Raw genomic sequence first — 11,591 nt, 5'->3', positions numbered from 1 at the left:
ATGAATGGGTGGGTAAATGAATGGGTAAGCAGATAGAAGAGTGGATGAGCAGTGGATGGACGGGCCGCTAGGTGGATGGGTGGACAGGTGGAGGAGTGAACAAGTGGACAGGTGAATGGATGGATAGGTGGGTGGGTGGATGGATTAATCAGTGCCTGACTGATCTTTCAGTCCATTTATCTCAGGATGAGATTACGGAGCCACCGGACTGAAGCTGACCTCTGAAGTCATCTGATTTGAACCCTCGGGGTACAGCAGCGAGACTCTCTTCCCTAGCCCCATCCCCCAGAAATTTCTAATACATCTGATAAAATCATCCAATAAACAGAAACTACATCTAATATGTTTTTGTCTCCTTTGTCCACAGGCTTGATAGGCGCTCCCAAAAGAGAGACCTGGCTGCAGCTCAGAGCCGAACTGGAAGCGCTCACAGACCTCTGGCTGACGCACTCCCTGAAGGCTCTGAACCTCATCAACTCCCGGCAAGTGGAGCCCCTGTTTTTTTGTGCCACTAAACTTCCTCCCAGGAAATGGTGGTAGCTCCTCCATGTCCACACTTGGGGGAATTGGACTCCCCAAATTCTCACCTGCACTTTCCGGACATATAATAAGGCTCAGGTGTGCAGACTTCATGGGTACCGTGCAGCAGACTTGACCTAAGGGCTGTAGACACTTATCAGGGCCCGGCAGGCCTCTGGGTGTCTGAATTCTCTTAACAGATCAGAACTGACTTGTGCTGTCCAATTTACCCCAGTCCCCACCATGTCCTGTTACCCTACACGTGTTCCTTATCACTCATTTACATGACCTATAGGGCCCCAGCAACTATTTAAGTGTATGGCCCTTGCACTAAACACCCATATTACACTTCACTGTATCAGGCAGCTTCAGTCTTAAGAAGCTGAAGCACCCTTGAACCCAACTCTTCTGGACCCAACCCTTCCCAGAAGACAACCAGCCAGAGCCTCTAAGCCCCCCAGAATTCCCATGACTTCAGGCTTATGCAGCAGGAGGAGGGGCCTGGCCATGTGGTCCCTCTGAGTTCTGACCCACGGTCTCCTTTGTCCGTAGGCCCAACTGTGTCAATGTGCTGGTCACCACCACTCAGCTAATTCCTGCTCTGGCCAAAGTCCTGCTGTATGGGCTGGGTTCCGTGTTCCCTATTGAGAACATCTACAGTGCAACCAAGACAGGTAGGAGGAGCCAGACCTCGGGGACGAAGGGAGGGAGGCTGAGCTTAGCTTTCCACACTGGGAATGGGATGTTTAAGGACTGTGGCACTGGGGAGATTACGGGACTTGTCCCGGCCCGACTCAGATTCCAACCTCACAGCCTGCTTGCTTTAACCTCAGCCTGTAATCCCGTGCTTTTGGGAGGCTGAGGTGAGTGGATTGCCTGAGCCCGTGGGTTCGAGACCCGCCTGGGCAACTTGGCGAGACCTCATCTCTACAATAAATCAAAAATGAGCCGGGCATGGTAGCGCACACCTGTAGTTCCAGCTACTCGGAAGGCTGAGGTGGAAGGATCACCAGAGCCCAGCAGGTGAGGCTGCGGTGGCCGGGAGCGGCCACTGCACTCCAGTCTGGGCGACTGAGTGAGACTCCAACTCAAAAAGAAAAAAGAAATTGGGTAGGGTCAGGCACAGGGACGCATGCCTATAATCCCAGCACTTGGGGAGGCTGAGGTGAGAGGATCACTTGAGCCCAGGCGTTTGAGACTGAAACCAGCCTGGACAAAAGAGTGAGATTTCTTCTCTACAAAAAATCCAAAAATTAGCCAGGTACAGTGATGTGTACCTATGGTCCCAGCTACTCAGGAGGCTGAGGCGGGAGGATCCCCTGAGCCCAGAAGGGTCAAGGCTGTGGTGGGCTGTGATTGTGCCACACTGCACTCTAGCCTGGGCGAAAGAGTGGGACCCTGACTTCAAAAAAAAAAAGAAGAAGAGGAAGAAAAAGAAGAAATGGGTTAGGACCAGTTTTCCAAAGTGTATTAGTCAGGACACATGCAAAGCTGCATAACAAACACAGCCAAATGCAAGGGCTTCCATAGATTCAAAGCTCGTTTTTTTCCTCATGTAACAGTAATCCGACTGCTGGGGTGACCCTGTCCTCCAAATCATCCAGGAACCCAGGCCCCTCCCCTTTTCTTCTTCTGTCTCTTATAGTTTTATTCTCATGTGTGTGATCAAATCAGAATCCTGATGCATCGCCCTCCAGCATGTCTGATATCTTAAGGCCAAATCAGAAGGGGTGCGTGTGACATGCTGTCACACCTCAGTCACGTGGCCGCACTGGCTGCCAGGGAAACCAGGAAGTGGTGTCCATAGCTGAGAGTCTGTGTGCCCAGCCGAAATTCGTGGAAATCTATTCCTAAGGATGAAGAGAGGAACCGTCCTCAGCATGGCATGGCACCTGGGTGACGTTTAATGCAGATGGTGCATCAGATAACCTTGGTCATCAAGTAACCTTGAACCAAATGTTGAGCCACATTGTATCATCTTTCTTGATTCCATAAGAGTCTCTATGTGAGGCTAGCCTGTCTTCAACACATCTAGAACTCCCTTCTTAACAAGGAGAACAAAGCTAACTAAGCTCAGAGCTTTCAGCAGGCAGGACAATGTAACGACTAGAAATTAACAACGTTGTTAGTTTATCATCAGCTACCTCCTTTTATGGCATGGAATATTGGTTTTCTTGGGGGGCTGTTTTTTCTTTAATTCTTTTTTTTTTTTTCTTTTTGAGTCAGAGTCTCACTGTCGCCCAGGCTCAAGTGCAGTGGCACACTCACAGCCACCACAGCCTCGACCTGCTGGGCTCAGGCGATCCTTCTACCTCAGCCTTCCAAGTAGCTGGAGCTACAGGCACACACCACCATGCCCAGCTAATTTTTTTATTTCATGTAGAGATGAGGTCTCGCCAAGTGCCCAGGCTGGTCTCGAATCCAAAGGCTCAGGGAACCCTCTCACCTCGGCCTCCCAAAGTGCTGGGATTATAGGCGTGAGCCACCACGCCTGGCCTTTTTTTTTCTTTTTCTTTTCTTTTTAAGAGAAGGATCTCACTCTATCACCCACGCCAGACGGTGGCATTACTCACCACAGCCTCAAACTCCTGGACTCAAATGATCCTCCCACCACAGCCATCCGAGTAGCTGGGACTATAGGTGTGCACCACCATGCCTGGCTAATTCTTTTTAATTTTTTGTAGGTTTATTAACCACCATGCCTGGCTAATTTTTTAATTTTTTTTTGTAGAGATAGAGTCTCATTTTGTTACCCAGGTTGGTCTCAAACTCCTGGCCTCAGGAATCCTCCCTCCTCAGCTTCCCAAGGTGCTAGAATTACAGGCATAAACCACCACACCTGGCCTAGGACCTCTTTTTTAAATATGTTCCTTTTTAACTGTGATAAAATAACATAAGATAAAATTTTCATTATCTTAACCATTTTTAAGTGTACAGTACAGTGGCATTAAGTACATTCATGGCCGGACGTGATGGCTCATGCCTGTAATCCCAACACTTTGGTAAGCTGAGACTGGAGGATTGCTTGAAGCCAGGAGTTTGAGACCAGCCTGGGCAGCATAGCAAGATCCCATCTCTACCCAAAAAAAAAGGACATTCACATAGCTGTGCAGCCATCACCATCACAGCTGCAAGGACTCTGGAGCCTACTTGTAACCCCTGCGCTGCCTCTTCCTGTGGGGTCACCCTGAACAAGCTGCTTAACCTCTCTGTTTCCGTGTTGTCATCATCCTTCTGGTAACAGCGGATGAAATGATTTGTTGGCGGCCCTCAGAGGAGGCCGCCCACAGCAAGCTCTCAGTTGGTGGTTGGTATTGGCTGTAGCCCTGGGTCCTCACCAAGCCGGTTCTTCTCCCTTCCCCCCCCCGCCCCCGCCCCATGTGTCCAGGGAAGGAGAGCTGTTTCGAGAGGATCATGCAGCGGTTCGGCAGGAAGGCTGTCTACGTGGTCATCGGAGACGGCGTCGAAGAGGAGCAAGGAGCCAAAAAGGTGCGTCCCGGCCGCCTCAACTGCGCCCCCTGCTCCTGGAGCCCGCCAGGGGTCCCGCCTAGGGCTCCCCTGGCACACTCCCCTCTCCCGGGCTCCCTGTCGCCAGCAGAAGCATCCTGAGTAATTTCCTTCTGCAAATCCCCCTCTGGGCAGGGGCCAGTTTCTGGGATGATTGCAGGGAGCCCAGCACCCCACCGGGCCAGGCTGGCGCACGGGCCTGCGCTTCAGTGAGCAGCAGCCGATTCTAAGTTCCAGGAACGCTTCCCAGTTAATAAAGGTGGCATTAAGCTAATGAAAAGGCAAGCCCGGCATCTGTGGTCTCGGGCCCCCGAGGAGGGCCCGGGGGTCCTGGTGGCCACATCTCTGTTCTTGGAAAAGAAACAGCTGCCAGAGCCCGGGGTCTGGACCTGTCAACAGCGCCCCAGAGAGGCTGCGGCCCCCCACCCGGAGGTCTGCGAGGTGGATCGTTAACGGCACAGGCCTTCATTTGGGGGACCTGGTTTCCCCCTCCTCTGCCTGGCAACAAATCCCAAGGAAATGCGGAAATGTTTAGGGTCTTGGGGCGGATGAAATGCAGGGGAAGAGCAGCGCCCTAAGAGGCCGGAGAGGGGCTTGGGAGAGAGGCGCTCAGAAGGCTTCACACACTCTGTTCCCTCCACTTTGAAGACTCCTCCCCTTTCCTGGGAAGGTGCAGCCATTTTGTGCCCAACTGACAAACGAGAGCTTCTTCTGAAAGCGAGGGGGAGAAGGGATACTGGGGACAGCGGCAGGCTCAGTCACCACGGGCATGTGGCTGGCACCCCGAGGAGGCAACCTGACCCCCCATGTTCTCCACCACAACCTTTTTTACTAATGTCGTTTTTTTTTGAGTCAGGGTCTCACTTGATCACCCAGGCTGGAGTATAGTGGCACGATGAAGGCTCACTGCAGCCTCGACCTCCTGGACTCAGGCGATCCTTCCACCTCGGCCTCCTGAGTAGCTGGAACTGCAAGCATGTGCCACCAACATCCAGCTCATTCTTTGATTTTTTGATAGAGACGAGGTCTCGCTATGTTGCCCAGGCTGGTCTTGAGCTCCTGGGTTCAAGCAGTCCTCCTGTCTTGGCCTCCCAGAGTGTTGAGATTTACAGGCATGAGCCACTGCGCCCAGACTAACATCATCAACTTATTCAATCCTTACAGAGGACAGAGTTGAGACTCAGAGAGTTTCGTTAATTTGCCAAAAGTCACACAGCGGGCACATGCCCACCTACCTGCATTGTGTTCCAGGTGCCTGGCAGGGACCAGGTGGGCTCAGGAGTCCCCGCTCTGTCGGTTCACACCCCTGAGCTAGTCAGATGAGAGTGGAGCCCACCGAAGGAGACATGGGCCCCCACACTCCAGGTTCCCCTGAAGACCCCCTGCCAGTGCCTGAGGCAGGGCCCATCCTGTTCGTGAGGCACTGCTGGCCAGTGACTCCAGGGCCTGATTAGCCAGGGCCGCCAGTCACCTGAGCGGCATGACACGTGCCACAGGGCCAGGGCTGTGCCACGTCTGCTGACAGCGCTGTTGATGTCTCCATTCTCGCAGGGTCTTTGTCCTCACTCTCCGTGAGTGACAGACCCACCGGCCTCTGGAGCCATCGAGCCTGGGTGGTGGCAGCCGGACACTCCTGCCCACCTCTGCTCATTCTCTGCCAGAAGGATGAATCCCACTCTTGAAAGGGGACAAGCTTGGCGGGTGGCCCAGACTCCCTCTTTGCGGGGAAGGGAAGACTGGTGGGAAGGATGGGGTGGGGTGGCTGGGACAACAAGACGGCTTTAAAGAGATATACCCAGTGCTGCCATGGGCAGTTCTCTGAGGCCCTCGGGCTGGGAACTGGTCCGAAGCTACAAGAGAGGAAAGACGCATTCAGAGAGAGCTTTGCTTAAGAAGCTTGCCTTTCCCCTTTTCCCACCCTCTCTTCCTCTCCCCATTCCTTCCACGAATTTTTCTTGAGCACCTACTGTGTGCCAAGAGCCAGGTGATGCAGCAATGACGTTCATTCTAGGCTCCACCGTCCTCAGGGCCTTTGCACTTGCTGTGTGTTCTGCCTTCCTCCATGTCTTTGCATGACTCCTTCTTGTCCTCTAGGGCCTGCACAAATGACACTTCCATAGACTCTCTGCCTTTCCTGCTGCCAAAACGGACACACACACACACACATACACCCCGCTGCTTTCTACCCCGGCCTCTGTTCTGTTTCCTTCATAGCACTTAGAGGGAGATGCCCTTATCTTGTTTCTTCTCCTTGGGTTTCTCTGAGTCTTCAGCAAAAGCCCATAGATACAAGCCATCTGTGCAACAGATCCCGCTGGGGACACAGCCGTGAAGTCGGACAGAGTCCCCGTCCTCAGGATCATCTCCTGCATCTCACGACCCTTCACTGAATCACATCTGCACAACCCCTTTTGCGATGTAAGATCGCAGATTCACAGGTTCTAGGGATCAGGACTTGCCTGTCCCTGGGGGCTATTATTCTGCCCATCGAGACCAGAGGGGTGAAGATGACGAGGATATGAAGACCAGGCAGAGCCAGGTGCTGCGGTGTGTGCCTGCAGCCCCCGCTGTTCGGGAGGCTGAGGTGGGAGGATCACTTGCGCCCAAGAGTTCGAGACTGTAGTGTGCTATGACCATGCCTGTGAATAGCCACTGCACACCAGCCTGGGCAACATAACAAGACCTTGTCTCTAAAAAGAAAAAGAAATAGAGTTGGCAGAGTAATAAGTGCCTCAGAGGCAGGAAAGGGCTTGACGCACGGCACCCACATGCTCGTCAAGAACCATCTTTTAGACCGGGCACGGTGGCTCGTGTCTATAATCCCAGCCCTTTGGGAGGCTGAGGCGAGAGGATTGCCTGAGTTCAGGGGTTCAAGACCAGCCTGGGCAACTTGTCGAGACCTTGTCTCTTCAATAAATCAAAAAATTAACCAAGTGTGGCAGCCCATGCCTGTAGTTCCGGCTACTTGGCAGGCTAAGGTGGAAGGATCATCTGAGCCCAGCAGGTCAAGGTTGCAGTGGCTGTGAGCAGCATGCCACTGCACTCCACCTTGGGTGACAGAGTGAGACTCCTACTCAAAAAAAAAAAAAAAAGAACCATGTTTTTCTGGGTGCAGTAGCTCATGCCTGTAATCCCAGCACTTTGGGAGGCCGAGGCAGGAGGATCACTTGAGCCCAGGAGTTCGAGACCAGCCTGAACAATATAGTGAGACCTTGTCTCTACCAAAAGTTTTAAAAAATAGCTAAAGTCCCTATAGTCCCAGCTACTCGGGAGGCTGATGCAGGAAGATCGCCTGAGCCCAGGTAGTCGAGGCTGCAGTGGACCATGATCATGCCACCACACTCCAGCCTGAGCGACACAGTGAGACCCCGACTCAAAAAAAAAAAAAAAGAAAATCATTCTTTTACTCAGTAAATAATTTAAGGCCAGTGACTGTCTTGAGGGGACTCAGTGTCTTGGAGCTGGAGGTAGCAAAAACCCATAGAACAATGGCTTAGACACCTGCACTAATAAGATTAGAAGTGGGTGGACTCTGAGTTGGTTCCATGGGTCCAAAATTCCCCAAGCATCCCTTTTCATCATTTTGTGCTACCATTTTGACCATCCTTGGCTTTTTTTTTTTTTTTTCCTGATGTGCTCCCTCGTGACCTCAAGATGGCTGCCACAATTCCAGACATCACATACTCACGAGACAGTGCCCAAACAGGAAGAGAAAATAACCATGGTGGTGTTTGACGGTGTTTCCAGGTCACCTGCCCTTGGTATCCTTGTGCTTTCTCCTTTGCTTGCCCCGAGACACCCTGTCTGGGATGCCCTTCCCTCCAGCGACCTGCTAAGCACACAGCCCTCATTCACCCCTCAAAGCCTGGTTCTCATGTACCCCTTCTCCTCTGGGACACCCCCATTCCGTTCACTTCCACCAAAAAAGAGTGTCTTGCTGGCTCCCACAACATTTTATTAACACCTGCCTGCATGATTTTTTTAACTCTTCATGATGTCTTATTTATTATTTTTAAACTACTGAAACCCCCCCAGATTTCTTCCTCACATCCATGCACATATATATGTACAATCTGTCCTGCTCCCTTTCTGACTTTGTCCCATTTCTCTAGATATGCCCTAGGTGTATAGACATAATTGTAATACACCTAACATTTATCAAGCACTTAGTATGCACCAAGCACTGTGAATAGCCACAGCAACTGTATACAGCAAGTATTATCTCCATTTTTCAGACAACCAGCAAAGTACATTGCCTAAGGTCACCCAGCTGGTGCCGGGCAACCAGAGCTTTGGACAGGGCACCCTTGCCCCTAGCCATCACCCCGTAGAAGCGTTTCACAGGTCTGTCGCACATTAGTCCTTCTTCCGCATTTGTGATTTTTTTTTTTTTGCCATAATTAAACCACTGTTTCTTACATCAGTCACAATTTTTGTGGTAACCATGTATCGCCTGTACTATTTAAGGTACTCCTTTCAATCCACTCTCGTTTATTTAAGCTTGCCAGATGCAGTGGCTCACGCTTATAATTCCAGCACTTTGGGAGGCCAAGGTGGGAGGATTGCTTGAGGCCAGGAGTTCAAGACCAGCCTGGGCAACATAGCGACATCTCATCTCTAATTTTAAAAAAATGAGCCAAGCATGGTGACACATGCCTGTGGTCCCAGCTACTCGGGAGGCTGAGGGGGAAGGATCACCTGAGTCCAGGAGGTAGAGGCTGCGGTAAGCTGTGATTGTGCCACTGCACTCCAGCCTGGAGGACAGAGTGAGACCTTGATTCAAAAAAAATAAAATTGAAGACTTGGCATCATGCCAGTAAGACAGAACAAGCACCACGGGCTGTAAAGAAAGGGAAGAGAGAAAACAGCCATGAAGGAAACAGATGAGTGTCTACCTGCCCTAGCTGGAGACCGAGGCCTGCCCTAAACTCAGAGACCAGCTCAGGTCAAAATGGGAATTAGTACATGATAGAGAGGGGCCTAGCACCTGGCTGAGACTTTTAGAAGTAGCATGATTGAGAGCACTTTTTTCCCTTTTCTTTATCTTTTCTAAAATTTTGTAGAGACGGGGTGTGGCTTTGTTGCCCAAGCTGGCCTCAATCTCTTGGCCTCAAGCAATCCTCCTGCCTCAGCCGCCCAAAGTGGGATTACAGGCTTGAGCCACCATGCCCAGCCAAGAACACATGTTTAAAAAGGAATCACAGCCTAGGCAACTCGGTGAGACTCCCATCTCGAAAATAAATTAAAAAGCAAAAAAATTAGCTGGATGTGGGGGCATGGACCTGTAGTTCCAGCTACTCAGGAGACTGAGACAGAAGGTTGGGGCTGCAGATAGCAGTGATTGTACCACTGCATTCCAACCTGAGCAACAGAGTGAGACCCCAACTCAGGAAAAAAAAAATCGCCTCCCCACTTTGTGATTCCATGCCATGTCAGCACACTGCCCAAGCCCAGGCAGGTACCAGCAGAGGTCAAAGGAGAGGGTCAAAGGGGAGCACCCCCGTCGTTGCAAGGGGAGCAAAGCAGGCTCTGAATGGGCAGAAATGGCCTTGCCATGCCCATGGGGATTGGCCGGAGGCGAGCCTGCTGGGGACATCCTATTCCTCAAGGTTTGGGAAGCCCCCACACTCTAGACCAAGCTCAACTTTCACACCACTGAAAACCCCAAACTCCCTCCTCTACGTCCCTGCGCCTATGTATATGCTCTGTCCTGTTCCTCCCGACTTCTTCCCACTGACCTAGAAATGTCCTCTTGTGTGTCGACGTCATCCTCACACAGCTAGCATCCACCGAGCTGAGGCGACCCAACACGTTTCTCCCCTGACCAAGGGCGTGGGACGGAGCGAGGCAGGGCTGTGACCGTGCCTGTGTCCTGTGTTCCAGCACAACATGCCCTTCTGGCGGATATCCTGCCACGCTGACCTGGAGGCACTGAGGCACGCCCTGGAGCTGGAATATTTATAGCAAGATGAGGGGCATCTCCACCTGTCGGCCCACCCTCCAGGCTCCCTCGCCCTCCCCTCCTCCCGCCAAGAACTCCAAAGACCCGGACGCTGGACACCAGACAGGGTCCTCGCAGCCAAGAGGATGTGTCCAGTGACCATCGCAGAGGCCCAGACAAGGGGCCCCAGAAGCCAAGCGGCTGGCATTGACTACAGAAGACTCGACTGCCGGGAAAAAGGGCTGGCTCGGAGTCCAGAAGTTTCTGCGAGACTCTCAGAACACAGCAAGGACCTGCTGGGTTGAGGGGGGGCTGTGAGGAGGGGGGATCATTCGTTTTCTTTTTAATTTATGGACTAATCCCATTACTCTGGCATTATGTTCTTGTGCTTGTGTTGGTTTTCTTAGTCGTTGGCTCGGTTTTGTTTTTTCAGCTGGCATGTGGGGTGGTTCACGGTTCTAATTTAAGCACTCTCTTCTCCAAGTCGTGCTTCGGGGGACAATCATTCTTTGAACGTTAGCCAGGGAGGCGATTCGGGCTGTTGGGGAAACTATGGCTTATTTTTGTTTTAAAGACCCTACTGGACGTCATGTGGACATTGCACGTGCCTTACGCTGCCATCTTGTTTTCTAGGACGAGGGGGACACTGGGAAGGATAGCAGTACTTTGTGATGGATAAAAGGCATTAAATAAAACCACGTTTACATTTTGAAGTGGGGTAGGGTGGAGTCGCTTTTTACCACGCTTGGGGCTTCCAAATGTGTTGGGCTTTTTCAGTTGTGGAAGAATAAAACGCAACGGAAACTGGCTTAAGCCAAGAAAAAGGGAGAGGGAGGAAGAGGTTTGGGGTGAAACAGATGAACCTTCTGCTTAATCCTGAAATTAAAGTACCTAGGTGGTCAGCTACTTCTTTGTTGTGATGACTGTGTGTCAAAGACGATTCTGACAGAAACTAGCAGTTCACAGTCTCTAAAGGGAGTGGTTTTTTTTAAAGGGAGTGTTTTAGCTTGGATTCTAGATGACTAGAAGCTACTGGGATGCAAGTATAGTGTCTCTTTCGTCTCTGTAAACTCAGAACTCATCACAGAGCCTGGCACAGAGGCAGCACTTAATAAATGATGGATGGATGGATTGGGTAGATGCATGGACGAGTAGACAGGTGTGTGGGATGGATAGATGGGTGGCAGACTGGGTAGATGAATGAATGAGTAGATGAATAGATGGATGGGTGTTGGATGGATGGATGGGTGGGTGGAGGAATGGGTGAGTAGATGGGTGGGTGGATGGATGGATGGATGGATGGATGGATGGATGGATGGATGGAAGAGTAGATAGGTGAACAGATGGATAGATGGATGGGTGAATGGGTGGAGGAATGGATAAGTAGCTGGGCGGGTGGGTGGATGGATGGATGAGTAGATGGGTGGGAGGATGGATAGATGGATGTATGAGTGAGTGGGTAGGTGGATGAGTAGGTGAATGAATGGATGGGGGAATGGGTGGGGGGATGGATGAATAGATGGGTGGGTGGAGGAGTGAGTGGATGGGTGGATAGATGGATACGTGAGTGGGTAGATGGATGGATGAGTAAATGAATGGATGAATATGTGAATGAGTAGGGGGA

At 51.4% G+C, this 11,591-nt stretch overlaps 1 protein-coding gene across 3 annotated transcripts in view; it reads left to right on the top strand.

The window, feature by feature from the left end:
• EYA2 (EYA transcriptional coactivator and phosphatase 2) overlaps positions 1 to 10,873 on the top strand; it is a 192,252-nt gene extending 181,379 nt beyond the window's left edge. For 2 of the 3 annotated variants that reach the window (XM_008061187.1, XM_021713992.1), the window contains 4 exons: positions 368 to 482; positions 1,072 to 1,193; positions 3,908 to 4,008; positions 9,910 to 10,873. In XM_008061187.1, coding sequence (XP_008059378.1) covers positions 368 to 482; positions 1,072 to 1,193; positions 3,908 to 4,008; positions 9,910 to 9,990 — 419 coding nt within the window. In that variant the 3' untranslated portion in view covers positions 9,991 to 10,873. The remainder of the gene's footprint in view (positions 1 to 367; positions 483 to 1,071; positions 1,194 to 3,907; positions 4,009 to 9,909) is intronic. The other variant, XM_008061188.1, reaches the window with a different exon arrangement.
• The last annotated feature ends 718 nt before the right edge of the window (positions 10,874 to 11,591 follow it).

Source organism: Carlito syrichta, unplaced genomic scaffold (genome assembly GCF_000164805.1).
Source record: "Carlito syrichta isolate Samal-C Ts95f unplaced genomic scaffold, Tarsius_syrichta-2.0.1 Scaffold305137, whole genome shotgun sequence".
Classification (NCBI taxonomy): domain Eukaryota; kingdom Metazoa; phylum Chordata; class Mammalia; order Primates; family Tarsiidae; genus Carlito; species Carlito syrichta.
The sequence above is the reverse complement of the archived record's forward strand: the minus strand, read 5'-3'. Positions and strand labels throughout refer to the sequence as shown.